At 39.9% G+C, this 26,456-nt stretch overlaps 1 protein-coding gene across 1 annotated transcript in view; it reads right to left on the bottom strand.

Annotated features, from left to right (window-relative positions):
* The window catches only part of LOC117556888 (C-type mannose receptor 2-like), a 31,830-nt gene extending 12,479 nt beyond the window's left edge, over positions 1-19,351 (bottom strand). The window contains exons 1-10 of the mRNA XM_034232464.1: positions 19,304-19,351; positions 14,036-14,124; positions 12,585-12,625; positions 11,950-12,357; positions 11,371-11,697; positions 10,640-10,907; positions 2,507-2,513; positions 1,625-1,883; positions 1,043-1,372; positions 261-594 (exon numbers count right to left, since the gene is read on the bottom strand). Coding sequence (XP_034088355.1) covers positions 261-594; positions 1,043-1,372; positions 1,625-1,883; positions 2,507-2,513; positions 10,640-10,907; positions 11,371-11,697; positions 11,950-12,357; positions 12,585-12,618 — 1,967 coding nt within the window. The 5' untranslated portion in view covers positions 12,619-12,625; positions 14,036-14,124; positions 19,304-19,351. The remainder of the gene's footprint in view (positions 1-260; positions 595-1,042; positions 1,373-1,624; positions 1,884-2,506; positions 2,514-10,639; positions 10,908-11,370; positions 11,698-11,949; positions 12,358-12,584; positions 12,626-14,035; positions 14,125-19,303) is intronic.
* Between the last annotated feature and the right edge of the window lie 7,105 nt (positions 19,352-26,456).

Raw genomic sequence — 26,456 nt, 5'->3', positions numbered from 1 at the left:
GGATAAATATATGCATTATATCAATAACTACTGCAACAAAACCATATCATAAAGTAATTCAGATGTTCACAGAGGCAAAAACATGTTACATTTAGTGTCGCCCCTTTTTCTCCATTTCTAATCCTCAATTAGTAGTTTAGTTTCTCCCCTCTTCAGGTTGTGATTTCTATATTTGAACTAGAGCCATTCAATAAACCCAGAGAGCAGATACATATTAGAGAAGAGTGAGCTTGTTGCAGTAAATATACCAATGGGTTTATATAGCGCAGATGAAATTAAGAGATTCCCCTTCTCTCCTTTCATACCACTTCCCATCTCTCTTCATGGCTGTAGCCCTGTCACAACCCTCAATCTTCTCGTCTTGGGCCCAGTTGTCATAGCAGACCAGACGATCACTGACCCAGAACCACAGATCCAGAGTGCAGGTGTAGCGCATTCCCAGCCAGACGAACGCAGTGTCGGCCATCTTGGCTCTCTTTTTGACCCATCTCTGCTGGTGACGGTCAGTGATGGAGACCAGGTCACGGTGCTTCTCTCTGCAGTAATCCAAGGCCTCATCCCAAGTCTTCTTCTCTTTGATCAGGATCACTTTGTCTGGCATTTAAATTGATTTTGTTTTTAGTTAGGGTAACTATTTATTGCAGAAAAACTCTCAACTGTAATAATATAGAACCTTTCTTACAATAATCCTTATGTTTTTTAAATAAATAAAAGTCCCCACAAAAGAGAAGTAAATATACAAATGGAATGAAAACCAATGGTAAGGAAATATAAGTCCTGAAATGACGTGGCACCTTATGTAAAAGCCAGGTTAAAAAGATGCGTCTTGAGGACAAAAACATGACGAAATGATGTTCAAACTTTAAGTAAGAATATTATATTCACAGTCTATCGTAAGATTAAGGACAGAATCCAGATCGGTGAATCTGTGTATATTAAAAATAACTTCACAACTAAAGGATCTTCAACATGAATGTAAAAATAAATATATATAAAGACTTGAAATAAGAATACTTTACTTATAGACTTTTGCAAAACTCACCGTCATAGCAGTAGAAGGGTTTTTCCTCTGTGCAATTGTCGGAGCTCCATTTTCCATTTGGCTTGGTAGTCATAGCACAAGTCTTTGAGGCTTTATCTTTAAATGAGTCCTCCCAGTGTCTGAAAGAGAAATTCTTCCCATCTGACCAACTCCAGATCTCTCTGAACAGGCCGATCCACATCCATTCAGAGCTCACGTTTGACTTGAATTCTTCTGATCTGATCTGTGTGAGTCCACTGACCAGGTCAGTGTGATGTTCTCTGCAGTAGCTCTGAGCCTGAAGCCAGTTCTTCTTACCACGACTCAAATGGTATTTCTGTTGCCCTGTTTCTGTGAGAACGAAAAGACACATTTTACTTTTGGTATAATAATGTAGATTGAATAATCAAAAAATAGGCCTATACTTTACCATTAAAGTTTTTAAACAAGTAGAATTGTATCACAGTTACCAATAATGTTTAATGTGAAAGGCAAAAATAGGTTTTAATTTAATTTAACTCTACACACGACGTGAGTTATCTGTCAACTATTGTTACACAGTATGATATCATTTATATAGCATTAACAGTGACATATACTCACCATTGTAGCAGATGAACTTGTGTTCCTTACAACAACTGTAATCGTACCATTTTGAGTTTCTAATATTCACACAGTTCTCAGGATCGACACCTCCATTGTTCGGCTCACCTGAAGCCCATTCTGGCACACATTCTGGCTCACATTCTGGCTCACATTCTGGTTCACATTCTGTATGATTGTACTTCTCTCCCGGCAGAGACCAGTGCCACTCTTTGATATCTGCTTCATTGATGCTCCTCAGTCCGATCCAGGCGTCTGTCTGTGGAGGGTTAGTCTCTCCAAGTCTCCCATGTCAGACACTGTGGCCAAGTCAGTGTATTTCTCTCTGCAATAACTCTGGGCATCATCCCAGGACTTTTCTCTTGGATGAAGTGGTACTCATAGAGGTGACATGTGAAGAAGGAACACTGACCTAAACATAGAGTACATTCTGCAGTGATGGAGCTGACAGTATGACAAGCACTTGATCATTAAATCAAACTCATGAGTACTAAAATCACCCCCACCTCTTACATCGTCCCCTTCATCTTAATAGAGCTCTGAGTTCACTTATTTCACGTTTTATCGTTATGAAGATTGAGCAGTTTCATGACTCCAGATGTGATATCAGTTACAAATCTGATAAGATGATCCACTTACCCATCAGAATCAGCACAAACAGAATCCACTGCATCTTTGCTCTGTTAGATGAAAGCAATATTGTTATTGATCATTTATATAAATTGTATAAATGATGTCAGTTACATTTAAATTATTTTGAGCACCTAATGTTTCAGTTAAATTAACACAAACACAGACTGCACCACTTGCTTCTGTGCAGTAGTTTAATGAAGATGTAAATGTGGAAAATGCAAATTTCGAGCAACACCAGCAGTAACATACGGAGCCCCTAAGGGACATGGGAAAAAAGAGAGAGAAAAAGTCGGGATAATTAAACATTAACCCGCTATCCCGAATTAGTTCTCTCTCTTTTTTTCATTTTTTTTCATGTCCCTTTCCATAATACGAGGCAAACACCGTCAAATGTATTTTTAGCACATGAAAAAGTCTAATATATCATATTCCAATCACTTGTATATATAGACTCTTATTGCACTATTTCACTAATTTACAATTTTTCTTTTTGTATTTACTTGCACTATTTTTTCTGTTTTTCAGTGTTATTGTGTTGCACTGATGGAGGAGCCTGTGACCTAAGATTTTCATCGTCATAACTACACTGTAGCTATGTACTATGAGTCTATGACTATTAAAAGCCTTGATCCTTGAACTATTTGAATGGAACATGCAAACACCAGTTAGAAACTAAACATAACAATATAGTGCCACACAACAACACTGACTTTTTATGTTTGTTTTGTCAAGGCCATTATATTTTTGTGGTTCTATATTTTTTTGTTTATTTATTCACATGTAGTCTACTATCAGAAACATACACTATAGAGGCTTCTCAATACTCAAATTTCCCCTCCTCGACTCCCTTCCTCGAGACTTACCCCCAAAACACACCAGGAGCGTCTGCGCCGCGTTACGTTGCGGCTGCGCCACGCTGCGACCTCCTCCTGCGACAACACACACCAGACGCGTTTCAAAACGTTGCGGAAGCGGAGCGTCGTGTGTGCAGCCTTGCAGTTGTTGTTGATTTTGGAATATTTCCTGGACATTTGTACTTCTACAAGTAAGTAGGCTATACGTAGTTAAATGGTTTATGTTTGTGTCTGTTTAAATCATGTTTATTGTTGTTATTTCCTATTTTGTTGTGTTGTAGACTACAGACACAGTTAATAATAATTGTAATATTCCAGTTATAAACGACATGAATCAAAGATGTGTTGCTGTATTTTAGTGGTAAAAAAATATGCATTCATCATCATAATTATTCTATATATATATATATATCATTTACAGTGCCTGTAAACCGGAGGAGAACGCTGGCATGTATTCTCCTACTTGAAAGACTACGGGGGGATGGGGGGAGGAGTTTACCTTACGGCTGCGCCGCGGCAAAAAAAGGATTCATCCTAATTTTAGAGAAGCGCTGCGCCGAGCCGCTTCTGGGACGCGTCTGAGCCGTAACACGGCGCGTGTGGTGTAATAGCACCCATTGACTAGAGTGGCCGCGAGCCTTACGACCGCCGCGGCGCGGCCGTAACCCGACGCAGACGCTCCTGGTGTGTTTTGGGGGTTAGACCCGCCCACAGGAGATGCGAGCGGAGGACCGAGGAGGGGAACCGAGGAGAGAGGAGGGGAAGCAGCAGACGTTTAAAGAAATGAGAACTCCTCTCCTCTGAGCGGTCATTTTAAAGAGACGTCCGTTCATTATTACGTGGCAACAGCTGCATCAGCTGTCGAGTGTTTTGTCATAGTGCTGTATTTTATAATCTCTGTTAGATCAGCTGAACATTGTTCCCCCACATATTTACTTTGAATTAATTGAGAGTGCGGTATAATGAGACAATAACAGGCTACAGATGCGGACACACACACACAAATATATTTATATAAATATATACAATTTAAAGTATGAGAGCTCAGCACTCTCATAATAACGTAACACAATCAGAGACTGGATATATCCCCCCCTCTCTCTGTCGCTGAAATGGGGAATTGAAATTACGGGCCAAAAGTTGTATTTACAAGTATTAACTTGTAATAATAATAAGCCACTTACAATTTTCCGTGAGATCAGGGAGCAGATATAAGATGGAAGTTTCCCTAACATACAAAGCCATGTTAGGGAAACTTCCATCTTATATCTGCTCCCTGATCTCACGGTGAATTGTAAGTGGCTACTGCCTGAGATCGCATGCTGTGGTTTTATTAAATGTGCCAACTGCTAGGACTGTCTTAGGGAAGACAGCTTTTCGATGCGCAAATCCTCTGTCTTGGAATAGTATGCAAATTAAATGGAAACTGATCAATCTGGTGCCACTAAATGTTTTTAAAGCTCGGTTGGATGCTACTCAATCGGAAGCTGTTGGTACCTGTTTATGTGGATAATTATGTAAATGATGCTGTATGATGTCCTTTTGTTGTTCTATTTATGTTTTTATGTTTCATGTGGAACTACATGAGCAGGTCTCCCTTGAAAAAGAGATCAATGATCTCAATGGGATTTATCTGTATAAATAAAGATTTGAAATTAAATTAAATTAAAAGTAAGCAGAGGACACCAAACCAACTGAGACCCGTCTGTCCGCCGCATCTACGCACTGTACCACACACACCTACATACTGTACCACACACACACACATACACACTGCCTACAACACACACTTACAGCTCCTAAAGCATAATCAGGCTACAGCCGTTGTGTATTTTATTATGTGACGCACTAAATGGTCTTTGAAAAATATCGACTCTTTGTACTACAGCAAATAAAGAGAGTAATGTAGGCCTGTTATACTGAGTGATATTGTACACTGCTCTGCTTTCTGCACGGACCTCACAGCTGTTCTCACTGTAAACATCGCAACGCGATGAAAGCAGTTTCTAAAATAATATCCAGAGGATGCATGCAGAGCTGTCATTGGCTGAGATAAGTCTGGTCGTGCGTCACGCCTCCACCGTTCCCGGAAATGCATCCGTGGAGGAGCCGTGGAGGAACCATCAGTGTATCCTCGGTTATAGCTCCTCCAGAGAGCCTCCTCGACGCTCGATGCTCGGTCCTCGGTGTGCATTTAGAGAAATGAGACGTCCTTCAAAATGGCGCGCTGAAATTCATTTCCAGGTCACTACCGGAGGACCGAGGACCGAGGAGTCGAGGAGGGGAAATTTGAGTATTGAGAAGCCTCTTATGTTTTAGGTGAGGGTGAGGCTTTATGGGTTCTTTAACCGGAACTGAGAAGTAAACTGAAATAAAAGCTTGATTACATTTTGTATCGTTGCTTTTATAAGGCCGATTTAAAGATGTGGGATCCTTTCTTTATTATGGGTAAACTAACTATAATGAAAATTACATTGTGTTTATTTGAACTGAGAGTAAGATTGCTGTACACATCGTCTCCAGTGGCGACTGGTCATTAGGGCGACTTGTCATTAGTGTCAGCAGAAAGTATTAAAACTAATGATTACAAAAAAAAAAATATATATATAAAATATATTTTAAGATCATGTTTAATCATCTGATTCGTCTGTACAGTACATTGCTGTTTTAGTCTGTGTTCTTCTAATTAGTGTCTACAGTGTGTGCCTATTGAGCTGTTTAGAGCCATGTGGGACAAAACCCGATCCTGCCCCTCCCTCTCACTGTCTACGGCCCAATCCCACACCACCCCCTCGACCCTACCCCTCCGTGATGGAGTGAACTCCGTCTGTAGCCACACTCGCAGCTCAACGAGGCTCCCTCCTGTCAGATGGAGGGAGTAAACACAGCAGCAAGCTTTGGGACGGCCTCCCCTCTCTCCGGCAGAAACAGGAAATGCCGTAACTGTATGTAACAACGGTTTCAAATCAGCATCTCTTAGACAAAAAGTTTAAATGAATAACTCAAATAAAACTCCAAACATCTTTCATTGTGTTTCAAAGCTCGTTTAGTTTTAAACCTGATGTTTATAAACTTCTTAGTTTTTGCAACGGTCTGTAAATATACACAACTTTATAATAAAATGCACACATTTACCTTTTTCTAGACTAAACACAGGTATGATCCTAAGTTAAAAACATATGAGGTTATCATGAGGTTGTTAACATCGCAGTTTATCAGTGGATATTTGCTGGAACTACTTGTAAACAGCGTGTTTCCTGACGGACACACACAGCGTGACTCCGGTCAGGTAGAGACCGGTCTCAAGTCAGCACCGCTGCAGACTCGTTGCTTTGGAACAGGCTGTCACTACACGATCTGCAGCTCTACCCGATCTGCAGTGCGCATGTGCGAGATGGACAACGCCGGACGGCATCCCAAGTAGGACAACATTGACACAGTGGGTGGCTTTTGGCAAAGCTCAAAAGGAAAACTCGAGAGAGATGAGTTATTGTTATTACAACGTGACTTCACTATTATTTAACAACCCTTTTTATTGGTTTCTTTTATTTGGGGTTAAGTACATTGTCAGAATAAATGAGAAATGAATGTAACTTCTGTTAGACAGCCATATGCCATACATTTTTGCACACATTCACAGTAAATATGTATTCAGTATGATAGCTGTCTAACAGAAGTTAAATCCATTTCTCACTTATTCTGACAATGTACTTAACCCCAAATAAAAGAACCCAATAAAAAGAGTTGTTAAATAATAGTGAATTCACGTTGTAATAACAATAACTCATCTCTCTCGAGTTTTATTTTTGAGCTTTGCTAAAAGCCACTGTGTCAAGTGTCCATCTTGGGTTGCCGTCCGGAGTTGTCCAATATGGCGGACCATCTCGCACATGCGCACTGCAGATCGGGCAGAGCTGCAGATCGGGTAGTGACACAGCCCTCAATATGGCGGACCCTCCGCGTGAACGCGCAAACGGAGGGGTAGGGGGTAGGGTGTAGGGGGCGGTTTGGGAATGGGCCAGTGAGTCTGCAGCGGTGCTGACTTGAGACTTCCCTCGACAAAAAAGCAATGAGATTTCTCCATATGATTTTAGAAAATAGCTCCAAATAAGATCTGTGGGAAACGTAGCTGTTAGATAAATGCACGTTTTGTTCAGCCGGATAATATCCACATGTCTACCCTACTTTTATCATTTTCGAATCATAAATCTATTGATTAGATTAGATTTATGATAGACTTTTGAAACTACAAGAACATAAGGAGGACTTTTACAAAAAAGTAATAGAGATTTTTGACCAGAGGGATAGGCAAATGGACTTCATCTTCAAGTCAAGGTAAGACTGCAATTTTATTGAAAATGGGATCTTACTAAGAGAGAACAATTCAATATTTAAATGATAAAATTACATTTTTTGGGTATCCTTCTGTTGAACTGTCTGTTTAAAATTAATTGAAGCATCAGACAAAAAAAGCTTTTGAAAATAATATTATATTTTGATTTAGGTCAAAATATAATATTTGTAAACCTGAAGAGTCAGTGCCAGTGCCTCACCAGCCATGAACCTCACTGCAGAAGCTTATATATAGACATCTACGTTTTTTGTGCCCCACCACTTTTGTACATATAAAAACGCCACTGATTGTCTCCAATAAAATATTTAAGATTTACCACCGTTTTTTTAAAGCCGGAAAATAGTGGGGTTTTCAGCCCTGAGTAATGTCTACGGGACAGGCTGCATACATCGCCCAAAAAGCTCTAAAAACCTAACATGAACCTGAAAGGTAAAACTCAGGGCAACACATATCCACTAGACTCAGAATAAATGTATTTGTTTTCATTATAAATGTCCAGCGTTCTTGGTACAGTGCCAACTTTTTGTAAAAAAAAAAAGTGAACATTAGATAAAGGAGATTTGAATACAAATACAAAAAAATATTCCAAGTGATTTCAAGAGAAACAAATGATTTAAGGGAATAAATGAACATAAAAGGGTTTTAGATTTCATTACTTCTGATTGAGATGTGATTCATTAAATGTTCCTTCCCTTTGGAAAATATTCTGAAGGAGAATGTCTCTCTCAAAAATAAACAAAATATGAAAATGACTGAACAGAATCACACTTACTTCTCCTGAGTCGTCCTGTCAGCTGCTTCTCTCTCCGTCTCTCTCGATGTGCTGGTGAAGACTCAGATATCGACGCAGTCGCTGCTCTCTTTGGGCAAACATTTGAATATTAAAATTCAGATGTCAAAGAGGTCTATCATGGTGGATATAGGATCCATTGATGGAAAGAATATCAATTACATGTAACAGGGAAACAAGTTGAACACATTTCCTTGTTGACTGTCTGACACACGGAAAGAAAGGTACCGTTCCAAAATATGCACTAATGATAACTATTGAATGTTTATATTTTGTTCGGATATTGCTTGTTAACATATGTCGAAAACTTTAAGAGAACATTCTGGCTGTATTTGAGCCCCTCATATTACAAGTGTGTCAATATTATTTGAATTTCAGTCACATAGTTTCTTTATTCTGAAACACAAGTCTTATCTCTTTGTTGTCTCTATTCTGATGAGTCTGTCCATCCAGCTACTTCATTCCTGTGAAGGCTATATCTCAGGAGAACGTGAGGAATTCATTCAAGTCTTACACAATCTTCCACTTGGACTCAAGGAGGAATCCATTTCTGTCACATGTTTGACCTTTGATTGTGGTCAAGAGGCCAAAAGTCTCTGTGACCTCACAAAACACGATTTGTGGCAGTAACAAGAATTATTGTATTGTAGTGTAAGCCACTGTGGGACACCAAAACACATTTTTTAACGACTTGATGTGGAACGTTTTGAAACTACTGCCTGATTTCTACAAGAAAAATAGTGAAAACAACCACTTATTTAACTGGTAGTTATCTAGCTTCACAGATCATTAATTATAAATATAAATATACATAATACAGTAGGGGTTACGGACTGATCCAGGCAGGCCATGTACAGAGCACTCGGTCAGTCGCTGTGTGGCACAAGAAGGCTCCCGGAAAGATAACATCACATTTAATTGAACATATGGAAACAGCACAACAAGAACTGCTCTTTACAAGTCAAATGAGTGCACGCTATGGTTTGCAGCACACCTAAAAATACCTATCCCATATTTCTCTCCTATCTGAATAACTCTGCCATGGCAACAGTCACTGTGTCCACCTTTTTAATACAATTTGGCATCGGTGTTTTCATGTCCTTATTCTGATATAGAGGCCTAAATACATGTTTCACCTGCTGTATATTTCATGTATAATACAAAGCCTTTGACTTAACTTAAAGAGAGCAAGATCAAAATAACTCATAACTTCCTTCCTGTGTTCTCCTAACACTTACAAGCAGCTCAACTGTTGAATAAATATTCACACCAACGTAGTGGTTTGAGATCTCCCAACAATTAAAATGATGAGCAAATGATAATGCAGGGTTTGGTCTATTAGTTCAAAGGAAGAGAAATCCTACCGCTTACGATAACACTTGAATTAGAATTACTGCACACACAGGTACACAAACTCACACCAGAAGTAAACAATGCTTTGTTTTTAATCATTTATTTCTAGCAATTGTTCTTTATTCACTTTTCTTATAGTGGGCAAATCCCAACGACAGCAGGCACCGACAGAAGAGCTGGTTCGAGTGCGTCCTCTAGTGTTGAAAGATAACCACAACAACAAAAACATCTCCCACTTTTATGACTAATTCCTGTTTTACTTACGATGCATTTTAACAAGCTGTATATTCACTCTAAAAAAAATCAAGAACTAAATCTCTCAGTGAACTCAAACACAGTCCTCATTATGTAGTTTGATTTGTAAGAATGACAGCTATGGAGAAATCCTTTTCAATTACATACCCATACATTACATGTGTTTACTGTCAAATAATCACCTCTAATGTAAATGTAAAACATGACTATTTAAAGCCAGTGGACGAAAGAACCACACCTTGTTTTTGGGTCAGATCGTTTATTCAGTTTTAGACATCCAGTTAAAACTCCATTAAGGTAAATATGACAAAAATAGTGATACACACATTATAACCATCACCACATTTCAACCAAAACGTAAACAAATTCTGAAAAGCAAAACATTATAGATTTGTCTTTTAATATATTTTTTCTCTCATAAACATAAAAGACAACAATTCAAATGAAGAGTACAGGTTTCACACTTTAAGAGGATAAATATATGCATTATATCAATAACTACTGCAACAAAACCATATCATAAAGTAATTCAGATGTTCACAGAGGCAAAAACATGTTACATTTAGTGTCGCCCCTTTTTCTCCATTTCTAATCCTCAATTAGTAGTTTAGTTTCTCCCCTCTTCAGGTTGTGATTTCTATATTTGAACTAGAGCCATTCAATAAACCCAGAGAGCAGATACATATTAGAGAAGAGTGAGCTTGTTGCAGTAAATATACCAATGGGTTTATATAGCGCAGATGAAATTAAGAGATTCCCCTTCTCTCCTTTCATACCACTTCCCATCTCTCTTCATGGCTGTAGCCCTGTCACAACCCTCAATCTTCTCGTCTTGGGCCCAGTTGTCATAGCAGACCAGACGATCACTGACCCAGAACCACAGATCCAGAGTGCAGGTGTAGCGCATTCCCAGCCAGACGAACGCAGTGTCGGCCATCTTGGCTCTCTTTTTGACCCATCTCTGCTGGTGACGGTCAGTGATGGAGACCAGGTCACGGTGCTTCTCTCTGCAGTAATCCAAGGCCTCATCCCAAGTCTTCTTCTCTTTGATCAGGATCACTTTGTCATTTAAATTGATTTTGTTTTTAGTTAGGGTAACTATTTATTGCAGAAAAACTCTCAACTGTAATAATATAGAACCTTTCTTACAATTATCCTTATGTTTTTTAAATAAATAAAAGTCCCCATAAAAGAGAAGTAAATATACAAATGGAATGAAAACCAATGGTAAGGAAATATAAGTCCTGAAATGACGTGGCACCTTATGTAAAAGCCAGGTTAAAAAGATGCGTCTTGAGGACAAAAACATGACTAAATGATGTTCAAACTTTAAGTAAGAATATTATATTCACAGTCTATCGTAAGATTAAGGACAGAATCCAGATCGGTGAATCTGTGTATATTAAAAATAACTTCACAACTAAAGGATCTTCAACATGAATGTAAAAATATATAACTGAAGACTTGAAATAAGAATACTTTACTTATAGACTTTTGCAAAACTCACCGTCATAGCAGTAGAAGGGTTTTTCCTCTGTGCAATTGTCGGAGCTCCATTTTCCATTTGGCTTAGTCATAGCACAAGTCTTTGAGGCTTCATCTTCAAATGAGTCCTCCCAGTGTCTGAAAGAGAAATTCTTCCCATCTGACCAACTCCAGATCTCTCTGAACAGGCCGATCCACATCCATTCAGGGCCAACTTTTGACTTGAATTCTTCTGATCTGATCTGTGTGAGTTCACTGACCAGGTCAGTGTGATGTTCTCTGCAGTAGCTCTGAGCCTGAAGCCAGTTCTTCTTACCACGACTCAAATGGTATTTCTGTTGCCCTGTTTCTGTGAGAACGAAAAGACACATTTTACTTTTGGTATAATAATGTAGATTGAATAATCAAAAAATAGGCCTATACTTTACCATTAAAGTTTTTAAACAAGTAGAATTGTATCACAGTTACCAATAATGTTTAATGTGAAAGGCAAAAATAGGTTTTAATTTAATTTAACTCTACACACGACGTGAGTTATCTGTCAACTATTGTTACACAGTATGATATCATTTATATAGCATTAACAGTGACATATACTCACCATTGTAGCAGATGAACTTGTGTTCCTTACAACAACTGTAATCGTACCATTTTGAGTTTCTAATATTCACACAGTTCTCAGGATTGCCACCTCCATTGTTCGGCTGACCTGAAGCCCATTCTGGCACACATTCTGGCTCACATTCTGGCTCACATTCTGGTTCACATTCTGTAGGAATGTACTTCTCCCCCGGCAGAGACCAGTGCCACTCTTTGATATCACTTTCATTGATGCTCCTCAGTCCGATCCAGGCGCTTCTATTAGTCAGTCTCTCCACGTCTCTCATGTCAGACACTGTGGCCAGGTCAGTGAAATGCTCTCTGCAATAACTCTGGGCTTCATCCCAGGACATTTTCTTTCTAATGAAGTGGTACTCATAGAGGTGACATGTGAAGAAGGAACACTGACCTGAAAACAGAGACAATTCTGCAGTGATGGAGCTGACAGTATGACAAGCACTTGATCATTAAATCAAACTCATGAGTACTAAAATCACCCTAACCTCTTACATCGTCCCCTTCATCTTAATAGAGCTCTGAGTTCACTTATTTCACGTTTTATCGTTATGAAGATTGAGCAGTTTCATGACTCCAGATGTGATATCAGTTACAAATCTGATAAGATGATCCACTTACCCATCAGAATCAGCACAAACAGAATCCACTGCATCTTTGCTCTGTTAGATGAAAGCAATATTGTTATTGATCATTTATAAAAATTGTATAAATGATGTCAGTTACATTTAAATTATTTTGAGCACCTAATGTTTCAGTTAAATTAACACAAACACAGACTGCACCACTCGCTTCTGTGCAGTACTTTAATGAAGATGTAAATGTGGAAAATGCAAATTTCGAGCAACACCAGCAGTAACATACGGAGCCCCTAAGGGACATGGGAAAAAAGAGAGAGAAAAAGTCGGGATCACGAGACACTAACCCGCTATCCCGAATTAGTTCTCTCTCTTTTTTTTCATGTCCCTTTCCGTAATACGAGGCAAACACCGTCAAATGTATTTTTAGCACATGAAAAAGTCTAATATATCATATTCCAATCACTTGTATATATAGACTCTTATTGCACTATTTCACTAATTTACTATTTTTCTTTTTGTATTTACTTGCACTGATGGAGGAGCCTGTGACCTAAGATGTTCATCGTCATAACTACACTGTAGCTCTGTATGTATGACAAATAAAAGCCTTGATCCTTGAACTATTTGAATGGAACATGCAAACACCAGTTAGAAACTAAACATAACAATATAGTGCCACACAACAACACTGACTTTTTATGTTTGTTTTGTCAAGGCCATTATATTTTTGTGGTTCTATATTTTTTTGTTTATTTATTCACATGTAGCCTACTATCAGAAACATACACTATGTTTTAGGTGAGGGTGAGGCTTTATGGGTTCTTTAACCGGAACTGAGAAGTAAACTGAAAGAAAAGCTTGATTACATTTTGTATCGTTGCTTTTATAAGGCCGATTTAAAGATGTGGGATCCTTTCTTTATTATGGGTAAACTATAATGAAAATTACATTTTGTTTATTTGAACTGAGAGTAAGATTGCTGTGTATACACATCATCTCCAATAAAACATTTAAGATTTACCACAGTTTTTTTAAAGCAGGAAAATAGTGGGTTTTTCAGCCCTGAGTAATGTCTACGGGACAGGCTGCATACATCGCGCAAAAAGCTCTAAAAACCTAACATGAACCTGAAAGGTAAAACTCAGGGCAACAAATCTCCACTAGACTCAGAATAAATGTTTTGTTTTCATTATAAATGTCCAGCGTTCTTGGTACAGTGCCAACTTTTTGTAAAAAAAAACATTAGATAAAGTTTATGATTCAAAATGAAACATTGAGATTTGAATACCAATACATAAAATATTCCAAGTGATTTCAAGAGAAACAAATGATTTAAGGGAATAAATGAACATAAAAGGGTTTTAGATTTCATTGCTTCTGATTGAGATATGATTCATTAAATGTTCCTTCCCTTTGGAAAATATTCTGAAGGAGAAAATCTTTCTCAAAAATAAACAAAAGATGAAAATGACTGAACAGAATCACACTTACTTCTCCTGAGTCGTCCTGTCAGCTGCTTCTCTCTCGATGTGCTGGTGAAGACTCAGATATCGACGAGGTCGCTGCTCTCTTTGAGCCACCTTTGGGCAAACATTTGAATATTAAAATTCAGATGTCAACGACAGTGGCGAGCCGTGACTTTTATACCTAGGCCCAGGGCCGTATTCATGGAGTCAACATTGGGGGGGACCAAAAATTCAATACAAATTTGAATACTAATTTCCTGCCATTCTAAAGGAAAATACATAAAAAATCACTAACACATTGGATACTTTAAAACCTGTTAAACCCCATGCCCCTGCCCGTGGGGGCAAAACACAACAATAGTCACAAAACTGTGTCGTGGGTGTAGGAAGCATCCTCAATGTGGGTGGGACAATTTGACGGGGGGTGTGGGCGGGCGGGGGACCTAACCTCCTCTAGGGGGGTCCGGGGGCATACTCCCCCGGGAAGATTTGTTTTTAAATGTTGAAGTTAAAAGCATCAATCTGGTGCACTTTGAGAGCAACATTAGGGACTAAATCTATGGATACATCTTAACAACACCCATGTGAAACAGAACTGAACAGATTTACTTTTTCTTTATGCATATTTTACAAATCACTCCCTTTTTAAACTGTAGTATGAGTTGGAATGATTTCATACCTGTTATTCTCTTATTCTCTTATTTTGTATAACTATAATGATCATATAAAGGTGTGCCTTGGAAATACTTGTTTTGCATCAATCTTGATACAGGGTACTTATTATATGTTATAGTTTGGATTCCTAAAGCTTTTAGTCTACTATCCCATCATTCAAGGCTGGTTTTCACTATAAGTAATGGTTTATTTTTTGCACGGACACTATCATTTACATTTTTTTACTATGTTCAATCTGAATTTACTTTAAAAACATCTATATTGATTCTGACTTTTTCTACATCCAACTCACAGGTTTATCATTGCTTTGAGAAAAAAGATTATTCATTTAACCATTTTTAGAAGTGAAGATATAGTCAATTGTTCTGGGAATGTCATTTTCAAACCTGAGACCTGAAAAACAGGCTTGGGGCTTAACTATGGTTACATTTTTTTACCATAATGTCTAATTGTGCATTGTATTACATCGCCCTATTTTATCTAGTTTAGCTTGTTGTTGTTTGTAATGGCAGAGATTAGGGATGAATAAAGTACAACTATAACCATAATCACATTAAAGCATTTCAATCCATAGAAAGGTCTATGCCACGCAATTTCAGTAGAAACAGGAACACTTTATTGCCCTTTTGTTTTACAGCCACGACTCGCACTAGCTGCTTGCCGCTCATTCAAAATCAAAAAGACCCCCAACTTCCTCCCAGATACCCGCCCAAAAAGCCCAACCCTCAAGTAAAGGACCCAAAAGCCTTTTTGCGCTTATCGTTGGCACTGATAAAAGACTGGCATATTCCTTCAAGGTCCAGTCTGTCCAGTTTCTTCTGGTGCACATGACATATGGCCACATTATTCAGCCTCGTTTGACTCATCGATGATCTAAGCCATGTCTTCAGGGCACTAAAACTCCTCTCAGCCTCTGCAGAAGAGGCAGGGACGACCAACAGAAGCCTTACTAAAGCTTCCACCTGACCGAAGAGACCTCTCACCTCTGGCACCATTTACCGAATAATGCTAGCAACATCTGAGCTTGCTTCATAGGTGTAATTAGCCCCAAACATGGCCAGCTGCACCTGCAGTAGTCTTGAATTCAATTCAGGATACTCTTCTACCACCTTGTCCATGTCTCCGTGTAGCAGCACATTTTCAAGCTGCTGCAGCTTGTGGAATCCAGCTTGTTCAAACCTCTCTATGAATTGAGTATTCACTGTGTCCAAGGCATTGTAGAATTTGACTCTGTACAAGGACTGGGCATCGGGATGGATATGGGCTGCAGCCTGACCGGTGTAACGCTTTGTAGGTTTGCGGACATGAGGGATCTGAATTGGTTGTAGGTCCAACTTTGTTGACACAGCAGTTGCTTTCGAGAACAATACATCGGTCTGTTTCCTAAGCTGCAGGGAGGTGTTCAGGCACTCCAAATCCCCCATCAGGTCTTCAGCCATTAAAAGGCCGAGCACAGTGTTCCCTTTAAGAAATGTTCCATGAAGACCATTGGCCTTGGCTGAAGTTTCAGGTGAGCTGCATGATGCCATTTCTTCAAGGGCCATCAGCACTGACTCATACTGCTGGAGAACTGAGCGGATGGCAGGGGTACGTACAGTCCACCTGGTGGGACAGAGAGGTTCAATGAGGTGAAAGTTGAACCATGCTCTGATTTTGCGATATTCTGGAAAATCAACTTGAACTTGCCAGATTGATTAAAGAAGCCCCCCAATTCATGGACCAGACCCATTGCATCTCTTACTAGTGGAGAGGCTCCACATGGCAGCCTGCGTAATTAAGTTCACGCAGTGGGGACCACAGTGACAATACACAGCCAGCGGTTGTTCTTTCCTTAAAATGGCTTGTACTCCCTGCAATCGTCCAGCCATGTTTGCGGCACCATCATAAGTTTGTCCTCGGAGTTGAGACAGAGGAAGCTGTAGGCGCGTCATCACATCACATGCCATCTTGGCTATATTTTGCCCTGTTGTTGATGACACTTGGTAGATTCCCAGGAATTCTTCCTTTGGTTGTAGATCTGCATCTACAGAGCGCACACATATTGACTCCTGCTCAACTCCTGATATATCTTGGGTGCCATCAATGATAATTGCGAACTGGACCACTGGCATTGATGTTATTTCCGACACAATTTCTTTGATGATTGTATTGGCCATCACCTTCAACAGTTCGTTCTGCAATTCCGGACTGGTGAAATCGAGGGGACCTTTTAGCCAGGAGGTCAGCTCTGCATCGCCCGTTGCCTTGTACTTTAGAAGCTGGCTTAAATTCCCACTCTCCTTCTGATCGCCTCGAAAAGCCAGACCTTGCCGCGCCAAGTACCTCACACCCTCAACAATCTTCATCAGATTTCTTCTTGCTTGTTGCTGCCGTCTTTCAAGCTCACGTGAAAGTTGCACATTAACAGGCTCTGGCTCCTGAATCCTAGTCATCACAGCTAATTTGTGACACTGGCTGTGTTTATGCACACTAAATTTCTCCAGTGCCTTCTTCCAATTGTTAAAACCAGTCTTGACAAACGCTGAATCTGCTTTTGACGCAAGCTTAGACTTTTGTGCTGCAAAGTATTTAGCACAATAGAAACAGAGGACCCCTTTTACAGAGGGGCTGTAATGGAGCCATGTATGATCTTCAAACCACTTCTCCTGAAAGTAAAGTATTCTATTTGATAGGGTTTGACTGGGTATGACTTTCACATTTGGATGATTTGGGCAAAGTCCAAGCTCCTCCCCTTCCTTTCCTGTACCTTCATTTTCGCCTGCCTGGCTGCTCTCTCTCTCATTGTCAAACTCACTCTCCCTGCTTGATGGTATTATCTGAAATACATATGAGGATGATCTCATCTTAAATTAACATTAACATTAGACTGCTATGTTGTCATTATTCTGTCTTAACCATCAATATAGCTCCTTTCTGACTTACCTCCATGTCACCAGCGCACACTCTCCCTGTCTAGTCCCCATGCTCACATTCTCTCTCTCCCTCTTTACTCTGAACACACCAGAGTGAACATGGAAGAAATATTATCAGTAAACAAGCTATCTGACTGGTAACAATACTCACTTTCTCACTGCTCTTAACTTACTTTTTTTCTTTTCTGAGGCTGCCCAAAAAACTGTCTAATGTCACTGCCACCCTTCCTCTTGCTCATGCTTACAGCTTGACCTCGGCGATCTGCAGTTGCTGATGTGATGAATACGGATCAGCAGTGCTGGATATAAGATAATTAAACATGTTTATTAGCAATTCTGAGCGTTCTAAACCCAGCACAAGCTATGATGCACACTGCAAACCTCCTGCATGTGAGTATCTTTTAAATGCTTCTGACGATTATGAAATACTATTTCATAATAATTGTAGAGTATTTATTATTTAATTAATTCTGGCACCTTTGGTATTCCATAAGTGTCACACGTCACAGTTTTAAATCTTTCCACACCCTACAAATGACAAAATAAAATAGAAATAATCCACATGAATAAATATCTATTGGATTACATCCAAAACGACACCGTCATTTTCCACATAGCTGACACTAGCCCGCCAAACCCTGGCTAACAACTGAAACCAGCTAGCCCACAGCTAGTTAGCTACTATTCCTGAAAAGTTCGGTTTTAACATCAGAACTACAAGTTATTTACACAAAGAAGCTAAACCGGAGGGTTCATTAACATTACCATTACGAAATAAAATAATATAGATTACTTTAGGGCTAACTAGAAAATATACCAGAACTGATGGAGGGCAAATTAAGACATGACTGACCTGCGTGACCTGGAGCATCAAGCTAACTGAAGGTGGACTCAGACATGCAACAGCGAAATACAACCCCGGGTACAAAATAAGGAACCAATTTACATATGAAAAGAAATATCATTTTGGTGAAGTTCACAATAACAGAAAATATAGATTTTCAATTATACAAATAACCAAAATAAATATTTTAATTAAAAAATTAAAATTGGGGGGGGACATTTTGAGTGTATCTGAATATTGGGGGGGATGTGTCCCCCCCCAATGTATATGGTGAATACGGCCCTGCCTAGGCCCTCTGACCCCCCCCTTCCCTCGAAAAAAAAGAAGAGTTATTACGTCACAGCGTATACTTCAGCGGAATATCAAAACAGCGGCCCAGGGTGCAAAACGCATCAATGACAGCGACCCTCTACCACACAAAACAACACCATTTATATAAACACCTATCATGACAGGGCACCCACTGCCAAGTAACAATTACAAATGAATTAAGTCGGCATGGCGGCCCACATTGAAAATGACTTAGGCCTACCTTTGATGATAAATCACTGAAACACAAAGTCCATCCTCCTGTCCTTTTGGATGAAGCACTTGATGGCGGGTCATGCAGCTGATCCTTTACCACTCCAGTTTATCATTGTAACTCAATCTTGAAAATGACTCGGTTAATAATTTCGCAACGATGTCATCACTATCACTGAAGTGAGCCATCATGAACGAATTTATGCTATTTATAAATATATCGACCGTAAATCTATCGATTAGATTTATGATTCAAAAATAATAAAAGTAGGGTAGACATGTGGATATTATCCGGCGGAACAAAACGTGCATTTATCTAACAGGTTCGTTTTCCACAGACCTTATTTCGAGCTATTTTCCAAAATCCTCTGGAGAAATCTCGTTGCTTTCTGTCGAGGGAATCTGAGCGAAGCTTACTTCCGGGTTTTAGGACGCGTCACTGCACCACTTGCATAGACCTCACAGCGGGCGGAACTTGTCATAAAGTCCGCGAAAATAAAGCCCGCCCATTTAGAGGAAAGATATGATTGGTCAATTGCACTGTCATTTGACATTACTCTCTCGTTGAGTTACTATAGCGGGCCCTCTGTGAATGTAGAGAGGGACCAACAAGCCCTTCTATGGAGTCAGATTTGGGTCAATATTCTAGCGCGTAAAACAATCTACTCACGAGCGGAAAATGTGCTTTTACACGCGCATAAAATGACTCGCGCGCAGATTAAACCCCCGCGAGCGGCTCTGCGCCCGCGAGCGGCTCTGCGCTCGCTCGCGAGAGAGACAGCCCTCTTGCTTGCTCGCGGGAGTGTCAGCCTCGCGGAGTCTGTCTACGCGCGCGTGAAAAGTTTCTGGCACTTTGGGGCGGAGCCACTGGACTTTGATTGACAGCTGCCAGGAAACCCGGGGTTGCCAGGTTTGATAAATGCCTGAACTACCAAGAGCCGAGCAGTGACGGCAGCAAAATCTAGGTGCGTACAGCAGACAGTAGCTAGCAGTTTTCGACGGACACAGCCCACTGAAAAATATATTGTTTTATATCAAATTAATGTATATTACATTACATTACATTGCATTTAGCTGACGCTTGTATCCAAAGCGACTTACAATAAGTACATTCGACCAGGAAGACACAACCTTGAAGAAAACAGAATCATATATATTACCTGTACACTTTACGAATATAATAGTGTTTTATGGACAACTTTACCATTCAATCTCGTCCAACTGATTTTGCTGCCGTCACTGCTCGGCTCTTGGCAGTTCAGGCATTTATCAAACCTGGCATCCCCGGGTTTCCTGGCAGCTGTCAATCAAAGTCCAGTGGCTCCGCCCCAAAGTGCCAGAAACTATTCACGCGCGCGTAGACAGACTCCGCGGCTGTCTCTCTCGCGAGCGAGCGCAGCGCCGCTCGCGGGGGTTTAATCTGCGCGCGAGGGTCATTTTATGCGCGTGTAAAAGCACATTTTCCGCTCGTGAGTAGCTTGTTTTACGCGCGAGAATATTGACCCAAATCTGACTCCATACCTCCCGTCTTCACATAACTCGCAGAGACGGCAATTAACCCTTCACATTCCAACAGAAACTGAACAGGCAGATTCGAAGGATTTATTTCTTTGGAAATATTATTTTAAATACAATTAAATCAAGTTATTTTGGTCAAACTAATTAAAAATGTAACAACAAAAAAATATTTAATTTTTTTTTTTTTTAAATATGTTTTTTTTTTAATGTTTTCAAATATTATTTTTTAGAATATCTTAGGCCCTCACAGAGGGCATAGAGGGCCCTGACGGCTCGCCACTGGTCAACGAGGTCTGTCATGGTGGATATAGGATCCACTGATGGGAAGAATATCAATTACATTTAACAGGGAAACAAGTTGAACACACTTCCTTGTTGACTGTCTGACACACAGAAAGAAAGGTACCGTTCCAAAATATGCACTAATGATAACTATTGAATGTTTATATTTTTAATATTTTGTTCGGATATTGCTTGTTAACATATGTCGAAAACTTTAATGGAACATTCTGGCTGTATTTGAGCCCCTCATATTACAAGTGTGTCAATATTATTTGAATTTCAGTCACATAGTTTATTTATTCTGAAACACAAGTCTTATCTCTTTGTTGTCTCTATTCTGATGAGTCTGTCCATCCAGCTACTTCATTCCTGTGAAGGCTATATCTCAGGAGAACGTGAGGAATTCATTCAAGTCTTACACAATCTTCCTCTTGGACTCAAGGAGGAATCCATTTCTGTCACATGTTTGACCTTTGATTGTGGTCAAGAGGCCAAAAGTCTCTGTGACTTCACAAAACACGATTTTGTGGCAGTAACAATAATTATTGTATTGTAGTGTAAGCCACTGTGGGACACCAACACATTTTTTTAACGACTTGATGTGGAACGTTTTGAAACTACTGCCTGATTTCTACAAGAAAAATAGTGAAAACAACCACTTATTTAACTGGTAGTTATCTAGCTTCACAGATCATTAATTATAAATATAAATATACATAATACAGTAGGGGTTACGGACTGATCCAGGCAGGCCATGTACAGAGCACTCGGTCAGTCGCTGTGTGGCACAAGAAGGCTCCCGGAAAGATAACATCACATTTAATTGAACATATGGAAACAGCACAACAAGAACAAAGACTGCTCTTACTTGACTTTACAAGTCAAATGAGTGCACGCTATGGTTTGCAGCACACCTACAAATACCTATCCCATATTTATCTCCTATCTGAATAACTCTGCCATGGCAACAATCACTGTGTCCATCTTTTTAATACAATTTGGCATCGGTGTTTTCATGTCCTTATTCTGATATAGAGGCCTGAATACATGTTTCACCTGCTGTATATTTCATGTATAATACAAAGCCTTTGACTTAACTTAAAGAGAGCAAGATCAAAATAACTCATAACTTCATTCCTGTGTTCTCCTAACACTTACAAGCAGCCCAACTGTTGAATTGATATTCACAAAAAGTCGAACTTTGAGAAAGGGCTAATGCCAGGTTTGGTCCACTAGTTCAAATAAAAGGAAATCCAAATGCTTCAGCATACGATAACACTTGAATTCGAATTACCACACACACTTGCACAGATACCCACAGGACCACACATTATGATGGATAATGTCATAGGGACCCCCTAGATCAGGGGTTCCCAACCTTTTTTCCCCAAGAGCCCCCCCAAATTACTCCTTTTGGAAGTTGCGCCCCCCCCCCACACACACACACAAGGGGGGGAGGGGGGGGCGCAACAGCGGTAATTAAAGTTTATAAGTCTCAAAATGCTACAACTACTATCACAAACTGAATGAATGTGACATATTTTGTTAATGGAGGATGAAAGCGTAATTAAGGAGCACTATTGGAGTGACTTTGATGGTTATTGGACTCAGGATTCATTAATTTAGATTCCCGCTGTATGAAGAAATTAAAGGACGGCGCGGAAGTGGAAACAATTCACAAAGGGATTAAACTGTTTAAAACACATGCTCAAAGTAAGCCGGATTTTGCCGATGTGTTTATGTGGATTCAAAAGTCGTAAATAATCTACAAAATGGAGGAGACCGATCTGATCGGAGCAACTGTGACAAATAATCCAACTGAAATCGGCATGGACAATGACTATGTTTTAAAAATGCGCTTATCCAGACAAGCCTGGTTTGGACACTTTACGCGCAGAAGAAACATTTCTATTATATTATATTGTTATTATTTATTATAGAAAAAATTATGCATTTCTGTCTTTTTATGCCTTTATTAGCTACTAACTTCAATTTTTATTAAAATTAATTAATCAATTGTTTTTTTTCGTTTATTGTAATGTATACAATCATGTATTGTGTAACAATTATACATTAAAAAAAAAGTCTAAATATGATATTAGGCCTCAAATCATCTGAGGCCTGGCGCACCCCCTGCGATTGTTGGCGCCCCTCAGGTTGGGAACCACTGCCCCCTAGATCACCACAGATATTTCTACCCCAAAAAATAAAAACTCATGCCATAGATCAGGGATAGGCAACTTTGATGGTGGTGGGGGCCACATAATTGGTTTTAAGAAAACTAAACTTGTTTCGCCAAATTCAGATGATAAATACAACTTTTATGCTTGTAAAGGCATAATTACAAGAGGCAATTTAACGTCACAGCAGGCATAATAACAGCCGGTGTTTCTTGTAAGGGTTTCCCTGGGAAACAAACAAAATACACACAAATGCGTCACAGATGATTTCGCGGTATTTGAAATCATGTACGCAGCTCGCGACGTAACTAGGAGTCTAGTGGACGGTATCAGTACTACAAGTAAAAACATATATATTTTTTATTAATTACGTTGTTTATAAATTAATCTGAGGGCCGCACAAAGAGGAGGTGGGGGCCGCATGCGGCCCGCGGGCCGCCATTTGCCCAACCCTCCTCTAAGGTATGATTCATTAAAGCAGTAGTAATGGATATTTTGACCACTTGGGGGCCGTTGAATAAGCTCTACAGATGGTTATTAAAATATTTGTGTTGTCAAATTAATAAATTCTATTTAACAAATGTTTTATTAGAATGTTATTTTTCAATTGTTTGGAAGATATAAATACATGTGTTATTATCATCCCAACTACAGCAGGCACCAACAGAAGAGCTGGTTGAACGGCGTCCTCCAATGTTGAAAGATAACCACAACAACAAAAACATCTTCCACTTCGATGACTAATTCCTTTACTTTGGCGCATTTCCACTGCAGGGCCTCGCACGGCTTAGTACGGTATAGTTAGGCCTTGGTAGGCCAGGCTCACTGCTGCGTTTCCATTACAGTTTAGTCATCTTCAATGCGAACCACAGAAAACCAACATCAGCCGTTAGCTGTTAGCACTCAGAGCTCACAGCTCTTCATATCTGTTCAGAAACTAGACTAAAGTTAAACAAGTACAAACTTCAGATATTCATTGCTATCAGGATGTTAAGAGCATTCCATGGAATATAACAAAAAGTGTATCTCGAGCCGGTTTCTCAAATTTACCTACCCCACCTTTAAACCGCGCTCCGCGCTGTAGTGGAAATGCGCCATGCTTTTTGATAAACTGCACGTTCTATTTTAGTGGGAATGCATTCCCACTAATCTGTTTTTCTACGCACAACATTCTTTATTTTTATTTCACCGGGTTTTTTTGCCCCTCTTCTGCTCCCACATTCCACATCGCAGAAACTCCGTTCAAACATCAAAACGTTCAGCTCGGTCGGGAATCGATTGCTATTACTTTTCTCATTCATAATTTTCATAATTCCCGAGATGTATCCCATAATTCATCAAATGTTTAACATGGAATCAATGGAGAAACTCTTCAGACTTAAAAAATCTTCATGCGACTTCAACTGCTAACTGTTCCTTCATAAATTCACTCAGAAACCTCATTCCAACTTTAAAATGTTACACATCTTTCTGACATTATTCATATTAAACTACTTTTAAATCAGATTCATAGTTTTAGAAATATTAAACATTGTTCAAACCTTGGTAAAGAGGCCTTCTTCAGATTTTAACAATGTGTATTGCGCAGCTCGTTAAGGCTTAGAGTGCGTGATGTCACTCGTAGCTTGAAAAATAAATAAAAATTAAGCAAAAATAATTAAACAAAATGCCTCTTGAGGGCATGAAGTGACAAAATCTTTCAACATTAAGGCCCATTGTTTCAGGCTTTCAAATTCAGGGTGATCTTTCCTCACAGCAGCAGCCTTTAGTTAATCTGCCAAAAAGGCCACATTATGAACCCGAAAGTACACAAAAAGTACACTTCAGATGCTCAGGGTGCTTGAGATGCTTCACGCGTTGCAACTTCACTGATATCTGTTACGGTTCTTCAACAAAACTTTCACATGTAAGAGGTTTATCTCTCATTCAGAACAATGGAAAGGCTCTCCTCTCACTGATTACTGCACATCACCATGGAAACCTTTAATCTCTGGGCTCAAGCACAGGTGTTTCATAACGTCGTTAGCTCAAACATAAACACCTGTGTCGTGGAACACGATGTCATAACTCCAACTGACATGCTCAGAACGCCACCAAACATCACATGATGGTTAACACTAACGCCCTGAACATCAAATCTGATGTTAGGTAATGTGGTGTTACTATGGCAACGCATCCCTCGCCATAAAACATGATGTCGCTGTAACTCCAATGGACACGGTCCAATCGTCCCCCAATCTTCACTTGTATATCACCGGTCCATGCCTCAACAGCTCTAAATCTAAATCTGAGATCTCACCATATGCCGTTTCCATAAAACACGATGTTGTCGTAACTCATATGAAAATTGTCAAAACAGCACCAGATTTCAGATGATGGCTAATGGTCCAGCCTTCAACATGTCTATGAGCCATTAGTGAGTTTTCCTCAAAAGCTGTTGCCATGGCAACGCATCCCTCGCCGTAAAACACGATATTGCTATACAGTAAGTCCTATGAAAATCGTCAAAAGGTGCTGAAACTTCACGTGTGCTAACAGTCCAGCCGTGACGACATCTATGTGACAGTTTTGAAATGTCTTCAAATGTCGTTGCCATGGTAACAAGGCTCGCCATGAAACACGCTTTTCTCATAACTTCAGTGAAAATGCTCCTAACGGCCAAAACCTTCACAGGTTTGGTAAAGATGCAGCCATCCACACATTTAAAGGAGACCTATCATGCTATATGTGAATAATATATTGTAGGGCCATACCTGGTATATTTATACGTTTTTATTTTCAAAATACCAAACAGATCATGCATTTTAGCCATGCCTCATTTTCCTCTCCTCCACCCGTCTTACGGCCCGTCTACACTACAGGCGTCAAAAAATGCTTTCAACGCTTCGTCCATTCATTTGAATGGGGTGACGTAGGATATTTTCAAACTTCGCCGAACTGCATTGTGGGTAGCATGGCAAGGCGTTGCAAGCATCGCGAGCGTCTATCGGCGTCAAAAGTTGAACAATGTTCAACTTTTGAGGCTCGATGCTTGCTCGAAGCTGGCGTCAGCCAATCAAATCCCGTTTTTGCAATTCCCGCCAGTACAAGCGCTAGCCAATCAAACCGCGTGCAAGCTGGGAGAGCCAGACCGCAGTTCATTTCCTCATATTCCAAACGAGAAATTACGGGAGCAAATCACCCGGTTCTTTCCGACCAGAACTATTTACCGGGATACAAACCGGAGGAACCAGGCATGGAGGGAGGTGGCAGAGACAGTGGGTGAAACTGGTAGGTTTTCACCTGTTTGGGGATTTTATATCCAGTTTACTTCGTTTTAACATTGCTATTGCTTTGTATGTCGGGGGCGGGAGATTCATGCGATTGGTTGTTGGTCGCCTTGGGCGCGAGAAATCGCCAAGCCTCAGACACGCCCAGCTTCAAGCTTTTTCGATGCCTGTAGTGTAGACGGGCCGTTAGCATGCGCTGCAGCTGACCACGCCCCCCTGCAAAGGAGGGGGCCGAGTTACCACG

The sequence above is a fragment of the Gymnodraco acuticeps genome, unplaced genomic scaffold, assembly GCF_902827175.1.
Source record: "Gymnodraco acuticeps unplaced genomic scaffold, fGymAcu1.1, whole genome shotgun sequence".
In the NCBI taxonomy this organism is placed as follows: domain Eukaryota; kingdom Metazoa; phylum Chordata; class Actinopteri; order Perciformes; family Bathydraconidae; genus Gymnodraco; species Gymnodraco acuticeps.
The sequence above is the reverse complement of the archived record's forward strand: the minus strand, read 5'-3'. Positions and strand labels throughout refer to the sequence as shown.